Genomic DNA, 18,087 nt, shown 5'->3' with positions numbered 1-18,087 from the left:
TTATCACTACTGCCATGTGCTTTATTATCACACCATGCAATATCTTAATTTTCCTCCCCTTATCAATTCCTGTCGTAATTATATACCCTTCTGCAGATATGGCTTCTATAAAGCTATGACTATTATGGTCAAATTGCTCTGCTTCTAGTCATTTAGAGGTCTATACCTAGTATGCTTTAGTTTTAAACTAAACTACTCTATTATTTATCACACACATATTCATTGCTCAAGTCTTACTAATTACACATGAACCATGCTAGTGTATGTCACTTTGTATGCCTCCTACACATCAAATCTATATACATAATCAGTAGAGCATTTTAATTTACCAGTTGTATTTTTGGATTAATTAATCTTCTAACCATTGAAAGTAACTAAAAAAAATTAGAGAAACTTCTTCTTGTACCAGAAAGTTTTTCATAGATGCTTAGTAAATGTGGCACACTGAATATTGCAGCTGAAACATGAAAGCTCAAAATATCTGGAAACAATAGATATCTAACAATCTAACAATAGATAAAAGTCTACTGCAAACAAGTTGAATGCAGGATCTTTGTTCCATACCGGGGTCACTTGAGCCAACAAGTTTAGACTCAAATAAAATGTTTTTTTAAAGGTAATGCATGAGAACAGTCTTGTAATGTATAATTTAGTAGTCAAACTAATTTGAACCCCCAAATTAATAAAATTCAGATTTCATACAGTTAAAATTTCTACTTGTATGAAAAATAATCAAATTATAAAGAAATAACAGAAACATACACAAAATGTGGAGTGCTGATAATTTTGCCAAATAATAATATATTAAAAGTGTTGTCACCTTTAAGGTAATCTGTATGTTATAGAATGCCATACAGTAAATTTACTTTTCAATTGATCTTGATTTTTTATTTGGTATTGTTTTGAAATATTGTGACTTCTCTTTTCAGCTTTTGAATAGGGGGCCACCTGACTCAAACAGCCAAAAAAACAATTGCTTTTTAAGGCTACAATTTTATAAGTATTGTTACTTTTATTGCTTATCTTTCTATTCGGTCCTTCTCCCATTCATCGTCCAATCTCTTGTTCAAACTTCTATTTGGTTACTGGGGTAAATTAAACCCGAACAACCAAATAGGTGCCGAAATTCCAAACGGGAGAGCTGCTGAACCAAAAGAACCAATGTTTTTTTATACAGACAAAGCCATTGTTAATAATGATGTTCCAACTTTATGTATACTGTTTTTTCTTTGCTTACAGTAAATCTTGTCCAATGCCCAAAATTCATCATGAAGACAGGTTCTTCTATCATTGACCATAGAAATAATAAATCATAATTCCATAATGCAAGACAAAGTAATGCTATTCAGCCTTCTAATATGCACTATTTATTTTTTTACTTCTTTGTAAATTAAGTTGAAGGTGGTTCCTGTCTGTTCTTTTCTATTTTCATCGCAACCTGGCAGGCTAAAGAAATGATGCAGCACAAATCAACTTTCCTTGTTGTACTAGTTGTCAGGTCTCTTCCAGCCTAGACTCAAGTTCCCACAATGCCTGGCACACATCTGTTATTCTTCTCAGGTCTGTTAATCACATAACATGCAAGGCATCATGGGAATGGCAGTCTTGGCTGGAGGAAAGCTGGCTACTGATGCAATGTTTCAGTGGTATGAGTAGTCGGGTAAGTCAGAGGAGAAGGAGAGAAGAGGCTGAAACAGCTTTAAAACCATTGACAATTTTAAACTGTCAATGAATTTTTAATGAATATTTATTGGAAAGTTGTTTAAAATTCCATTTTCATTTTTCTGCCTTTGGATCAATATTGCCTTTAAAAGCTGTCCAGCAATTCCATTACAATTTTGAAATTCCTCTCGTTCTCCCCTCCCATTGCTAAAAACATTAAAAAAAAAAAAAACATATAGTATTGTGTATGGTTATCATATCCATTATGCTGCTCTCAAAGGACACATTTAGATTTGTAATTATAGGTTCTTGGGCTTTTCCAACCCATTAAGTCAATTATGGTGTTAATATAAAATTTCAGGAGTAGCATTATTGATTTATATAGAACAAGAAGCCTGAATTTCTATACTAAAGGAAAAAAACAGGACTGCAGAGAATCTCCACTGGGAAGTGTGACACTGAGAAAAATGCAATTTTCTGTATGGCTTGTTTTTCTACACTTAAAAGCACACTGTCACAGCAAAATGAAGTTAATTATCTATATTATATTGTTGAAATGAGATGGAAATATCAGACTTGCTAGAGACTACACAAAAGAATCCAGTGTGAATGCTTGACTTTTAAATCAGATGAAGCACACTTAATTTTCTCCATGAGAACCTTTATGCCTCATTTTAGTTTTGCAAATTTTTAGCTTGATGAGTTGGTTGTAATGTACGGAGTTTCATTTGCATTTCTTTCTCAATATATCTGCATTTCAATGGGTCGGTTGCTTTATATCTTTCATCACACGGGTTTTCTTTTAAGCATATACATATTATAACTGTATTTTATTTTTATAACAAACACTATTTTACTTGTCTTACACAATTGAGGCTACCTGCGAGGCTTCCTTTGATAAGGTGAACATTCCAGGAACACTGCAGTGTCATTTTATACTACTTCAAGACCATTGATCTGACAGAACAACAACACATTTTTACTTATATCTGTGATCCCTCTCTGGAAGCTGACATTGTCCCAGTTACTTCCCTACTGGTAGCCCAGGGCTTATTGGCACACGTAGTTTAAACAGCAGCAGAAAATACAGAAGCTAACTAGATCATTTAATTACAAGAATGTAAGTTCCAATTATTCACATTAAACCAAACTAAGCATTAAATTGTCTCACACTTGTGTCTTTTTTGATCCTAACATTCATATTGTCTAAAAGTAACAAACCAATAACAAGAGTTCTAGCTTATAAAGTTTGGGGTTGGTCTAAAATCTTGATTTTTAAAAGTTTCAAACTGGACAACTTAAAACAGGCAAAGCTAAAATGCAGATTAAAAACTGACAGATGCCTTTTGTTTCTATACAAAAAGTTGGCTTCTATTTCTATATAACAATGTGATGTTTCATAAATGCAATGCATGCGTATTTTCTAGGTTTCTTGCTTTACAGTGATAAAATCTGGTAACCGATATAATAAATGAATTGTAAATCCAACTACTCCTTGTTCAACCCAATCAACATTGACTTTATAACTATAAGTTATATGTCACATTCCTTCTATTCAAAAATGTGAAAGTATCAACACACAATACAGTACTTCTACCGATGAGCTGTGCATGTGCATGCCTATGTAGCACAGATATAATACACAGAAATGCACAAACATACACACAGTGCCAAGGAATAAGAGCTGCCATTCCTAGAGATCTGTCCTTCCTTCATTTTTTGCATAAACCTCTCCTGCTATTTTCCCGAACAAAACATTATCCAGAACCATTTTTCACAGCATCCTATTTAAACAAATACCTCATTTTTCTGTAATAATAAGACAGAACTTGATCTTAATTAAGCTAGCATAAATTATTTTATCATAAGATAAGACCAGCCCCAAGAAGACTTAAAAATCCCAAATATAATATGAATCTTGGAATTACATGGAATTGTGCCGCCATTCAAGAAAAGAAAGCACCAGAAGAGTTTAGGTAAATCCTTAAGTAATCTGAATTTTTACTCTTCACTAAGAAAAAACCTATAATTTTACTTTTTACTTACTTTGGAACCTGAGGTCCCTTCAGGATATAATTTTTTCACTAAACCCATTAACCCTCTATTAGCATTTTAGAAGACCAATCATTTTAGCCCTCATCATTTTACTGCAGATAAACATCAAGATTTGTTGAGGACTAACCTGACTTTATAATTTTAGCTATCCTAATTGGCACATTAACTTTTAGCACCCCCATATGGTTCCCCTGTCCAACTGAGTAACAAAAGAGGGATGGAGGCCACCATCATTAGACCATGTCACATCCAGTTTTAGGCTCTCGGGGGGGGGTGCCAGCCTAGAGCACCCAGTCTAAAAACCAATGCTAGATCAGCTTCCAGTGATTATGCATCAGCCATGACTTGCAGGGGGCTAAAACGGATATAACACAACCAAAGATGGCGAGTTAATCTTCCTTCCTTATAATTTCTTACCTTTGAGGAAAGCTACAATGTGACTTTTTTGCCACCAAAGGTATAATATGAAAATAGTAATAAACATTAGTTCAGCTGAACGGTACAAAAAAAAGTTCACCAAGTCTTTGGGATGATTTTAAGATTGTATTGCTTAACTACTTGTAGTTTTTCAGCTATTTTATAGTTACTGTAGTTCATGGTTCCTCTTAATAAACATTTATTTAAACTTAGGTGTTGCAGACAGTCATGCCGTCCAAAAAGCACCTTTTCTACATGAAACAACATTGCCTGAAAATGTAACAGCTCTTGCAGAATATTTAAAACAAGTCTTGGTATTTCTATCACACAAGTCAATAACTGGGTAATGAAGTTATAACTGATGTTAATGGTTATGACACAAAATTGCTGGAGTGACCAGAAAGTGAACATGGCACAAAAACTCTCCACTCAACGCCTGGTTCAGATAAACATAAGATAAAGGTCCACATAAAGTCACATAATGTGGTTTAAGAAACTGTCCCAAGCAAATACCCAGAAGATGAACTGTTTGATGAAATAAAGATATTTGCACCTGTGACACATCACTTTAAATTAACTCAAACATTACATATGCAATTTTCTGAGCGAAGATTTTAACAGAAACTTTAGTGCATCTATATTTAAATCAGTCTTTTTAAGAACCAAAAGATGAAAATAGAGTGTGTGTGCTTTGGCTTTTAGTAGTAAAACCCACCATTGGAGTCTTCAAGGCTGGCCTGGCACTGAAAATGTGGAGAGGTTGGAGTCTGCTGAGAGTATGAAGCGCTCAAATCATTTTCAGGGTTGGCTGTGCGGCTGTTCAGCTGTCCCACTGGTGGAGGCCAAGGAAGATCTTTGATTACTTTAATCTCCACTAATTGGAACATCAGTAGGGTAGAGGCAGGCAAAAAGACAAAAAGAGAAACAAAGTGGACAAAGAAGAATAGTTTGAAAACAGGAAGAGTCTCACACCACAAGAAAAAATCTCTTTGATAGTAAGGAAAATAAAAGGGTTATAGAAAAGGCTATATTATTTCAAGTGTGGGCTCAATATTTAAAATATATAAAAGTTATAACTCACCACAGTTACACAGAAATGTATATATGGTACTACACAGTTTTAAAAGTGAGAGCCCTAAATTAACAGTTTATAAAGTGTAACTGGGCATAAAGTAGTGGGTAATTGTATGTATGTATGTATTTAATTATACAATACTAGAATAGTACATGAACAAATAGAAACAATATATATACAATTACATTAAATATTAAATGGGAACTATTATGAAAATGTAATATAAGCTTAATTTCCTGTAAATAAAAAACTTTTTAAATATAAACAATGTGTACCAAATGCAGCTAAAACTCGTCATATTTTATCACCGTTTTGCATTTCCTTTTACTTCTATGGGTACAGTCCCCAGAGAGATGACTTGGGTTCCCATGTGAATAAAGATACAAAAAGACACTAAGGGGCAGATTCACTAAGGGTCGAATTTCGAAGTTAAAAATACTTCGAAATTCGACCCTCGAATTGAAATCCTTCGACTTCGAATATCGAAGTCGAAGGATTTAGCGCTAATCCTTCGTTCGATCGATCGAAGGATTTTTCGTTCGATCGAACGATTAAATCCTTCGAATCGAACGATTCGAAGGATTTGAATCCAACGATCGAACGAAAATCCTTCGATCAAAAAAAGGTTAGCAAGCCTATGGGGACCTTCCCCATAGGCTAACATTGACTTCGGTAGGTTTTACCTGCCGAAGTAGGGGGTCGAAGTTTTTTTTAAAGGGCAAGTACTTCGACTATCGAATGGTCGAATAGTCGAACGATTTTTCGTTCGATTCGTTCGATTTCGTTCGAATTCGAACGAATTTAACCAATTCGATGGTCGAAGTACCAAAAAAATACTTCGAAATTCGAAGTATTTTTCATTCGAATCCTTCACTCGAGCTTAGTGAATCTGCCCCTAAAAGTCAACACACAGGCTTCCAGTAAAAAAAAAAAAGTAGTAGCACTACCGATAAATATTTTTATTGTAGACAACAGCTCTGTCCTGTACTGTATGTACACATTTATTATTAATGGTTTCTTTTTAAAAGTTTTCTTTTAATGTTCCATTTTACAAAACAATATTCTTTTTAGTGAAAATATAAAAGTGTCAAAAAAAAAACCTCACGGTCTAGTATTTTGCTTTTCTCTGCAAAACAGTTTTTTTGAATCTATACATGAAAAACATTTAGCAAACTACAGGATATACATGATTTATTGCAGTAGTCCCGATGCTAAACAACATCTTCCCGACACAGGCTCACAGTTTTATTTTGAAGTATGAAAGCAAGTTTGATATGCTTTTGCCAGAGGGGCGCAAAGTTCATTATTAATAGCCTAATATAGTTATTTTAAGTACCATATAAAAAGATAATGTGGGGCTCTGGAAACACTACAGGAACTTAATTATTTAAGAATCAATGTGTACTTTAATGCACAAAGTGGCAGTAAAGCGAAGCTATTGCTGCTGGACATCATTTCCTAACCAGTGGTTTAGATGCCTAGTTTCTAACTGCAATAAAACGAAGATAAAACAACAGCTTGGGGTCTGTTTCTAGTTAGAACAAAACAAAATTCTAGAAAGCAACTAGAGCTTTCCTTTTACTATTGTGCCACAATTTTCTTCCTGCAAAACCACATTTAGCATGTGCAGAGGTCAGTCTAGGTATTTCTGTTATAAAGGAGGCAAGAGTTAAGGTGGCCATAAACGGGTTTTGGACCGATTTGACAGCTTATCTGCCCGTTTATGGGGGCTTCCGACGGGTCTTCCCGATCGATATCTGGCCACGATATCGATCGGGAAGGTTTGATTTTTACCCGACCGACCCGTCGGAGCCGCTTGGCGCATCGTAATTCGATCGTTCAGCCATACGACCGAACGCTCGAATTACCCCCGATATAGCCACGCAGTTTAGCGGCATATCGGGGAAAGATCCGATCGTTTGGCGATGTCTATGGCCACCTTTATTCCAGAACAAGAAACTAGTCTTATTTATTAACACTAGGCAAACTAGGCTAGCTTTTATTAAGACAGTTAGTGGACCATCAAAAGCCCAAATTTGATTTTGATATGGGTTACTGCACTAGTGCAAAAATGTGACCCAGTATTAAATGAAGAGTTTTGGTGGTCATATATGATTGCCTCTTAGATTCTTTTGACAAAGGGTAGGATTTATTAATATTGAGTTACTATAAACAGTCCTGACACTTAGGGGCAGATTTATCAAAGTTTGAGGTGAATTTTCGAAGTTAAAAACTTGAATTTCAAGCTATTTTTTGTGCACTTAGACCAACTTTAATTCGAATTTGAAAAAAAATTAGAAATTCGAATATCAAAATGTATCATGTACTGTATCTTTAAAACTTCGACTTCGACCATTCGCCATCTAAAACCTGCCGAAGTGCTGTTTTAGCCTATGGGGTACCTCCTAGAAACTATATGGAGTCAATTGGTGGACTTTGAGAAATCAAAGTTTTTTTGGGGGAAAAACTTCAAATCGAATTTGATCGAATGCGCTATTCCTTCGATCATACGATTAGAATTTGGCCAAATACGGACCTCTTCGAACCAAAAAAAACTTTGACTCACTTCGGTTGGTCTTTTTGAAATCGAATTTGGACGTTGTTTCAATCCGAAACTCGACCCTTGATAAATATGCCCCTAACTCTACACATTGCAGGTGGAAAGAGTAAGTCACAACAAATATTTTTAAAGGCCTTGTAGGATGATTAAAAACTAGAAGAAATTTCCAAGATATGTGTAGCTGAGAAACTTGCTAGGCTAGCTGCCAAAGATATCTTGACACTGAGTTGTTGGCCAATAGCAGAGTGACTGTATAGGAAGAGCCTTTCGCTATGAGGCTTTTGCAACACAAGGACTCACAGGCACACTTGTTGTGCCCCTTACTGGAGAAAGCTACATCACAGGGTCATATAGTGTATTCACTTTACAGAACTCATTTTTAATACAAGCCTAATGGCAGATCATGAACACAGACGTATAGGGCCGTTTAAGAAATATAGAAAGATAAATTCAAGCAAGTAAAATGCATGTAAATTAAACTAGCAAGCTCCTTTTACAAACTGAATGTGTTCTCAAAGGGCAAAGCAACAGATGCTTGCTAGCTTTGAAAAACATGAATAAGGGGCACATTTACCTTTGTACATTCCTCCATCAGCCAGTTAGTATTGTATTAATCATATGAGAGTAAACTATTTTAGTTCTGAAATCCCTTTAATATCTGTGGAACAGAAAATCTTTAGAGCTTCCAGCCTTTTACACACTATATAGCAAAATGGTACTTACAAGTTCTAGGCTATCCATCACAGGCTCACAGTTGGAAGCAGCTGTTGTGGTTTGATGACTTAATGCAGTTTGAAGAAGAAATTGGTGACATTAACTACATGATCCATCACTTAATAATACAGAAGCAGAAGCTGGCTGCTTACTTTGTGAATTTCTCCAAGCCGACACCACTGTTTAATCAATACCACCGGTTGGTGTGGGTCAAATTTAAGAGAAGGTCACCTTAAATCCTCAAGTAATAACAGTACACAAAACAGGCTTTGTCATTTAATTTATCTGTTGTAGCCATCAACTTTTCTTTCTCCTTTTCTAACTGCTGTAACAGTTATAAATATTATGATCAGATGAGAGGTGAGACGAAACTAGGACATAATGATGTCAAGTGCTTTATTGTGGAGCAAATCACCATATAACTGCCCACAATGTAGCATTTCAACTCAGCATTCCAGTGTAATTACGATTAGGGTAACTTGCACTGGAATTGTCAAAACTTGCACTTGTTTTGTTTTGGTGGTGTTGATGTGGGCATGCAGGAGTAAGCAGGAGTAAGTCTGTATATTTCAGCTGATTCAAAATGTAAAGAGAAATCTGGGACTGATACTTGTTTGCAGCAGATGTAAAATACACAGCGGTTGAGAAAATCGTCTCAGGCAGCAGCAGCCCACCAGTTACCAGAGATGGCTGCTTCTGGTAACTTAAAGAGCCAAAATTCCGATTTTTAAATCGGAATTTCAGCTCTTCTAGTGCAGAGAGAGCAACTGCCGGGGCAAGATAGATTTGGCCACCTCAGGATGGCATAGGCGCCAAAAATGCCACTGAAAATACATGGCACCTTTGCTTTTCTGCCTTTTGACAGAGGTAGTCTGGTTTTGGTGCACAGAAATGGGTGCTATAGCAAACACTTAAATGTGAACTAAACCGCCCATCACCAAACTCCCTATCCATCCCAACCCTCATCAATCCCAACACACATTGCCTGCCAAACCCACTGTGCAGATTCGTACTAATCATGTCAATAAAATGTTACTATCAAAGCTGTAGAGTGCTTCTATCTCAGTTCAATTTTTATCCCCCCCTCCCCTCGGCAGATCATGCTGGAATATTTGTTACAGCATTACCTTTTACCATACACTAATACTCTTCTTGTTCATCCAAATGTGATCTTATTGAGCTGGTTGTGGTGTGTCCAGGCAAATTATCACAGACATACAATTTTCCTAACAATGTTTTGGTGGGAGTTTCTGAAACATCCTAGAGAGAACAGCAATAGTAAATGATAATTGTTCAGTTCTACCTTATATGAGTAATATTGAGGCGACCTTAGGAAGTCAGCTTGCCCTTATGTTTTGAACTGCTTGAACGGTATGGTTTACAATTTCATTACACAGAGACACATTCTCACAGTTCAGGTTCCTATCTGGCAGCTGCAGGAGACATCTTTTCTATTTTTTAGAGGATTAAAGTCTGCTGGTTTCTATATTCCCATTATATGGACTAACACTGTAACAAAAATTGAAAATACGAAATGCACACCATGCCTAACATACTGAATTTACAGAACTGAATAGGTTGTTTGCTTCCTTAAAAAAAATAATAGTGTGAATTTGCCATCTCAATGAGGCAACTTTTGCCCACTGTTTGCTTGAAATTGAAAACTTAAAATTATCGTAAGGGGAAACACATAACTGAATTTAATTTAAATGCTTGTCCTTTCTGTGCCTTCAACCACAATGAATCAAATGAAAAACAATGGAAGGTTTTATTAATATGACACCCATACCTATCCTCATGATGCATATACAATGGGCCTATAAGTATATGATTCTCTATCAACAATTTTAATAAGCCCTTATAAGTAGTAATCAGCATGGCTTAATGAAGGACAGATAATATATCGGAGAAATAGCTCTTTATGATAAGGTAAGTGGAGTTACATTAGGGGGCACATTTACTTAGGGTTGAATATAGAGGTTTAATTAACCCCCGTCGAAGTAAAATCCTTCGACTTCAAATATCGAAGTCGAAGGATTTACCGCATTTCCTTTGTTGGTACGATCGAAGGAAAAATTGTTCGATCGAACGATTCGAAGTATTTTAATCCATCGATCGAACGATTTCTTTGATAAAAAAAAGCTAGGAAAGCCTATGGGGACCTTCCCCATAGGCTAACATTGATGCTCGGTAGGTTTTAGGTGGCAAAGTAGGTGGTCGGTTTTTTTTTTTAAAGAGACAGTACTTTGACTATCGAATGGTCGAACGATTTTTAGTTCGATTCGCAGTCGAAGGTCGAAGTATTTTTTATTCTATTCCTTCACTCGAGTTAAGTAAATGTGCCCCCAAATGTTATCTCCTTGGATTTTTCCAACGGTTTTGATACAGTGCCATATAGATATGTTTGAAGGCGATTGACCTGGGGGTCATGTATTAAAAGGGTGTTATACATTCATGGGAGCAGAGGGTCAATTTAGGTTCTGATATGCCACAGATATAGTTGGACTGGAACAAGGATGAAGCAGAGCACACTCCTCAATTCTAATAAAGAAGCCCCGGTGCACAGTGTAGAGGGTGCGGCAATCCCCAAACGAATATTTCAGGTAAGGATACACTGGCACACGAGGTACATTGCAATGCAGGGTGACCCCTTGCTTATTTATTTGTGCGGACGTGCAACGTTTCGGGGCAAGCCCCTTTCTCAAGCATAGATATAGTTGGCCACATGCTTTACTAGTTGTTAGTAAGACACAGCAAGAGGGCTATGGGAGGTAATATTTAGATGGATGATGTGGCCAACCCATTTGAGACCATGGGAATTTAGGCAACACTGCCATCAAAGCCAATAACAGCTTCTTTCTGTGAAGTGAGTTGTGCAGAGTGAAATAAATGACACCTTCCCCTTGCCATTTGATAAATACAATGAGAAAATAATTAAACAAAGGCAATGTCATGATAATGGAAAAACGTTAACTTGTTAAACCACCATTTAGTGATGCAATGTACTAAAAAATACAAGTGTATATAAAATATTAAAAAAAAAATCACTGTTTTATCTATTCTCTAGGTTAAAAATAAAATCCCACCAAGGCACAGAGTCTACGCACCAAATTGGTTATTGCAAATGAATGATGCATCCTATTAACTTTGTCTTCAGGAATTAGTCATGTGTAATGAGACCTAATGATATTTCCTCATTCAGCTGGAGACTGGATGGAGGTATTTAACTGGCCAGAACATGTTATTGTCATTTCTGTCAATGACAATTAGGCACCATCCTAATATCTACACAATAGCTTGAGTCAGGAAAAATAGTTAATTCATTTATTTGGTGTTCTGTGTGCTTTTCTGCAGAACTTTATATTTTCCCCGTTGGATAGGTTTACAGCTGAAATCTGGAGACTTGAAACTAGTGAGATACAAAGAGAACATGAATCTAGATAGGTGGAATCGCAAAGCTTAAAGTTGAAAATGGTGGTTAAATTGCATCAATCTGCAGTATAACTTTACCTACAACTCTAAGCCCCTAAAGGTGGCCATACACGGAGAGATCCACTCGTTTGGCAATGTCGGATCTCTCCCCGATAGGTGTGACGAAATAAACACACCAGGGGCAGGACCCCGGTTTAATTCGCTACGTGTGCCAGCCTGTTCTTTCTCTCCCCGATATGCCCACCTTGAGGTGGGCAATATCGAGCTGATCCGATCGTGGGCCCTAGGGCCCAACAATCGGATCCTAACGAATAGTAATGGGCGGTCGGATCGCGGGACCACATCAACGATCCGACGGGATTTTTCGTCTCGATCGGGGAAGCCGGTTGGGGGGCCCCATACACTGGCCAATAAACTGCCGTCACGGTCTTAAAACACACAGGAAGAAGGGGATGAAGTTAACCTAACTGGGCAACTAAAAACATATCCTAGGAAACTACAGCTACTAAAATTGTGTGTTTAGTATGTGTAGTTACCTATGTTCATTTATCTATTTTACCCCAAACTATAAATTCCAAATGTTGATATTTATTAATAAAGTTGCATAATGCTTCTAGGTGGAGCATGCAGAGAAATCCAACAATAAAGAAAACTTTTTGCTAAAATCTCTGGAAAATTGAGATCAATGAAACCAACCCTGCCAGCATGATACCAATCACCTCTAGGTAAAAAACTATAACTTGGAGCAAATCATCTCCATACATTGTCATGCATGTCCTGTGGGAGTCTGCAATAGGAGAATACAGCTTTGAGATACTGAGTGCTGTGTGTACAGACCCCTAAAGGCAGGCAAGATTTTTTTTTAAACTTCAAGACGATCAACATCAAAAAAATGTAAACAGCATTTTATAAGGAAAATTGCAGGGAGAATGTCTTGTAAGATAATGTCAGAACTTTATTACTTCACCAATATGATATAAAATCTGTATTTTGGATCAAACATTTGTAGATGTCAGAGCATTATTAGAAAACTTAAATAGAAGAAAATAATAAAGGGGATTTTAGCAACTGATGCAATTCAAATGAGGGTTGGTGTCAAACCATAAAAGATATGCCAAAGAGCTGATATGATAATTATGTACAAATAAATTCAAGGGCAATGCAGACACCTCTCTGGGGATCACTCTTGCCACCGAGCTACAAAGGAAACAGATTTGCAGAGAGGAAATGAGACCGTATTAGCAATGAATAATTGCAATGGTTCCTTTTAAGCAAAACTGGAAATTTGACTTTTGATCTCAAATAATGTAGAATATACATAAAATATTAAAGAAACTAAGTGATAGATGTTTACATACTGCTGGATATGTCATTTGTATCCACACAAGTTAAAACACCATCTATTACAAAGCAAAAAAAGAAAGAAAAACTAAAACTATTTAAATACAAACCAACAGACAGAGAACCAACAGGTAAGAGATAATTTTAAAGAGACAAGTTTATTATATAACTATTTTCTATAATTGTATTGCAAGTGAACTTATCTGCAAATGATACTGATACTGGTTCACACAATGCCGCACCTCCAGATATCCTCAGGGTAAAACTCAGGATATTATTGTCCAATAAATGATCTTACCAGCTGCACTTTCCAGTAGCTACCCCTTTTGTTCAAACAAACAAAAAAGCCCCAAAAACATTTGTTGGTATTATCTGAAGGTAGGTTTGAGGCTCAGTGGTTAGCAGCACTGGGGTCCTGAATGCAGGCACTATTTAATAACTATTCTCCGTATGTCTTAGTAGATTTCCTTTGTTTTTTTTGTTTGTTTTTCTATATTAAAAAAAAACATTCAAGCTGGTTAATTAATTTGACAAAACAAATGTATGTGTGTAAGTGGGAGAAAAAGAAAAAGGACCTATGTTTCATAATGAAAATAAACTGAAAACAATCTGGTCAATTCTACTCAAAACATTCACATAGTCTTCTCCCGCCCCCCACCCCATCCCTTCAACGTTTGAATGTAACTCACCAGCAAATGCTTTGGAGATTCGTTCTTTTTTCCATTCCCAAGGTTGATCATATTCCTCTGGAGGTCTCTCATCATCTTGTGGCAGCCTAGATTCCCGTGGTCGTTGAGATGTGGTTTTTTCACCTTCAGAATCTAATCCATTTTCAGATGGCTCATACGGGGTGTCATACAAGTGTAGCGGAGTACATGGTAAATCTTTTGATCCCCTTCTTCGAATCTCTACCACAAAAAAAACAGATGTTTTAAACACAGAAAATGACAAACAAAAAATGTTTCAGTTAAAATAATGCAACATGTAATATTTAGTGCTTATATAGCATATATATATTCACAATATTCATTTGTCCTAAATTTGGTAAAATCTACAGTACATATAGTATAGTTCATCAAAATAGTACAAGTTCAATATTACATCTTTTCAACTGACCTGGTATTACACCACATATCCCAACACATCTAATTGACAATAGGGGGTATATTTATAAAAGACCAACCGAAATTAAGTCTGGTTTTTTTTTTGGTCGAATAGGTCAGTTTTTGATCGAATAGGTCTGTATTCGGCCGAATTCGAATCTTATGAATCGAAGGAATACCGCATTCGATCAAAGTTTTTCCCAGAAAAAACTTCTATTTTTTAAAGTCCCCCAATTGACTCCAAATGGGTTCTAGGATGTCCCCCACAAGCTAAAACAGCAAGTCACCAGGTTTTAGATGGCAAATGGTCCCAGTCGAATTTTTAAAGAGACAGTACATGATAAATTTCGTTATTCGAATTTTTCTAAACAATTTTTAAAATTCGAATCGAATTTGGACTATTCCCTAGTCGAAGTACACAAAAAATAGCTCGAAATTCAAATGTTTTTCATTGAAAATTCACCTCAACCTTTGATAAATCTGCCCCTAGGAGTATACTAACTGAAAAACTGAAGGTAATTTGTTGTTTGCATGCCAGAATGAATGCCTTTAAAGGAAAACTATACCCCCCAAACAATGTAGGTCTCTATAAAAAGATATTGCATAAAACAGCTCATATGTAAAACCCTGATTCATGTAAATAAACCATTTTCATAATAATATAATTTTCTATTAGTATGTGCCATTGGGTAATCATAAATAGAAAATTGCCATTTTAAAGAATTAGGGCCACCCCCTGGGATCGTAGGATTCACTGTACTCAAAAACAAACCAAACAATCCATACATGTTAGGTCACATGAGCCAATTAACAGACAGAGTTGTGTCTTTTGCTTCCACACTTCTAAATTTTGTTGTCCTTTAAGAGAGCCAACTTACACTGGTCTATCACCAGCATTTCTAACCATTTGCTAATAAAATAGTGACTTCCATTAAATCCCCACGATAACAAAAAGAATAGTATGCCAATCTTATACAAAAATACACTATACTACAACTAACCTAGGATCAAGAACACACATTCAGCATACCTCTACTCACTGGAAGTTTTATCAATAGCTGTTGACTCAGTGCCAGAAATCTGTAAACTGTTGATACCTAGAGGCAGTTTTACGGTTTACCATTCTGAAATGTGGACTCAATATACCCTAATGTACAGGGGTGGATGGTAGGTTCTTCTCCGGACATGTTTTGTTGTACTTAGAGTGAAGTTTTAGTCATTGGATACTATGGGAGATATTTATGAAATAACACATTTATTATTCACATGTATTTATATAGCACCAACATATTGCGTAGCACTGTAAAGTAAATGTGATTATACAACTTAATCACATGAATTATATACATAGAACATATGGAGTTACATACATCACAATCAATACTGGTACAAAAGGTGAGGAAGGCCCTATGCAAAAGAGCATACACTCTAAAGGGAAGGGTGTAATACACAAGGTGTCGGAGTGGGCAAGATCGAATTAAGTGGGTGAGAAATGTGGTACTGTATGTGGTGTTGCATTTTGTAGTTAAGCAGAGTGAGGGTAGGCTTCTCAAAGAAGTGTGTTTTAAGTGATTTCTTGAAAGCAGAAAGGTTGGGAGAAAGTCGGACAGACCGTGGGAGAGAGTTCCAGAGGATGGGTGCAGCCCTTGCAAAGTCTTGAATGCGAGCATGTGAGGAGGTAATGAGAGAAGAGTTGAGTAGCAGGTCAGTAGAGGAGCGTAATAAGCAGTTGGGTGAGTATATAGAGATGAGTTCTCAGTGTTCCCTAGGTGGAGGCACTGTGCTGTAAATGCGAGTATTTTTCATACCCAAAAAGGGACTCAGGGCCCTGGATTGCCAAGGGTTAATTGCTATTTAAAGAGACCGTAATCAAATAAGAGTTATATATACTATATAATAAATACGTTTTCACCATAAGACCATTGGTGCTGGTTTTGTGTACATACACATCACTCTGATATAAAGTGCATTCTATTTATGTTTGTATGTCTGCACTCACAGGGCTTAAATGTAATACAGCAGACCTTATTTGGTAAATTACCGTTTTACATTTTCGAGTAATTATGCAATTTGAGAGTTTTAGCAGAGGTGATTTTCTGGTGTTTTGTGGGTGTGACAGCTGACAAAATGCGCCTCGTGTCATCACACTAAAGCTCTAGAAGTTTTATGCCTATTACTGACTTTCCAGTGACATCAATAGGAAGTACCCAGATATCAAATAAAGTTTGTGTTTTAAAGCAATATTTATGATAGCGAATTCAGCATATGCATGAAGCCCATCGTACCTATTGAACAAACATAACAGAAACCTTGTACAATACTATTTTTCACAAAACAGCAATCAAAACACATTTTGAACCAGTGTTTTCTGATCTACTAGCCAAGTCAAACACAAAAGCATTGTACGGAGCTCTGATCCATTCTACTTCCCTGCAGAGCCGTGCTGCATTTACCACTTGCTTAGGTATTCAGGAACCTTTATAAACCTCAGCTGGCTTGCTGAGTGATAGACAAGGTGGGAAGGAGGGAAGGACAGAAGGGCAGACGGGAACAGATGGGAAAGGTGAATAAAGTCCTAAGAGATGGTGAGTGCAAAAGAGATCCCTTGGCTTACTGATGTGTATTGTAGAGGTATACTAGGGTTTCATTTTAATTTTTTTTTTTTTTAATTTGCTCAAAAATAGTTAGGTGTCTATTAGGGATGCATTAAGAATACTCAGACAAGAAGCCTTTCCTTAAAGGGATACTATCATGGGGAAATTTTTTTTTTCAAAATGAATCAGTTAATAGTGCTGCTCCAGCAGAATTCTGCACTGAAATCCATTTCTCAAAAGAGCAAACAGATTTTTTTTTTATATTCAATTTTGAAATCTGACATGGGGCTAGACATATTGTCAATTTCCCAGCTGCCCCAAGTCATGTGACTTGTGCTCTGATAAACTTCATTCACTCTTTACTGCTATACTGCAAGTTAGAGTGATATCACCCCCCTCCCTTCCCCCCCCCAGCAGCCAAACAAAAGAACAATGGGAAGGTAACCAGATAGCAGCTCCCTAACATAAGATAACAGCTGCCTGGTAGATCTAAGAACAGCACTCAATAGTAAAAACCCATGTCCCACTGAGACTCCTTCAGTTACATTGAGAAGGAAAAACAGCAGCCTGCCAGAAAGCATTTCTCTCCTAAAGTGCAGGCTCAAATCACATGACTGGGGGCAGCTGGGAAATTGACAAAATGTCTAGCCCCATGTCAGATTTCAAAATTGAATATAAAAAAATCTGTTTGCTCTTTTGAGAGATGGATTTCAGTGCAGAATTCTGCTGGAGTAGCACTATTAACTGATGCGTTTTGAAAAAAACATGTTTTCCCATGACAGGATCCCTTTAAGCTGCAGCACAATGCTTTATGGTTACAAAACATAAAAATACAGTAGGATGTTTTGCCAGTAAATAAATAAAAATCCAACTGTTTAGTTAAATAGGATTAAACTAGCATTGTCACATTTTCTCCCCATTCCAATCAATTAAGTTCACTTCCTCAATGTACTGCAAGCCAAATGTCAGATGAACATGATAATAATGCTACATTATTGTACCTGAATGGGCAAAGATAATGTTTCTCTGGATCAAACGGTTATTTAGAAAAACAACGTTAAAAATTAAAATTGGACACCCCAGATTCTTATAGTATCTATTCACCAATATGGATTCCATATGTTAATTGTATTT

General features: G+C 36.5%; 1 protein-coding gene across 7 annotated transcripts in view; it reads right to left on the bottom strand.

Annotated features, from left to right (window-relative positions):
• The window catches only part of shf.L (Src homology 2 domain containing F L homeolog), a 122,271-nt gene that overhangs the window by 38,146 nt on the left and 66,038 nt on the right, over positions 1–18,087 (bottom strand). For 5 of the 7 annotated variants that reach the window (XM_018252985.2, XM_018252984.2, XM_018252982.2 and 2 more), the window contains exons 3-4: positions 13,946–14,164; positions 4,850–5,008 (exon numbers count right to left, since the gene is read on the bottom strand). In XM_018252985.2, the coding sequence (XP_018108474.1) occupies positions 4,850–5,008; positions 13,946–14,164 (378 nt within the window). The remainder of the gene's footprint in view (positions 1–4,849; positions 5,009–13,945; positions 14,165–18,087) is intronic. The other 2 variants (XM_018252983.2, XM_018252986.2) reach the window with 2 other exon arrangements.

The sequence above is a fragment of the Xenopus laevis genome, chromosome 3L (genome assembly GCF_017654675.1).
Source record: "Xenopus laevis strain J_2021 chromosome 3L, Xenopus_laevis_v10.1, whole genome shotgun sequence".
Taxonomy (NCBI): domain Eukaryota; kingdom Metazoa; phylum Chordata; class Amphibia; order Anura; family Pipidae; genus Xenopus; species Xenopus laevis.
The sequence above is the reverse complement of the archived record's forward strand: the minus strand, read 5'-3'. Positions and strand labels throughout refer to the sequence as shown.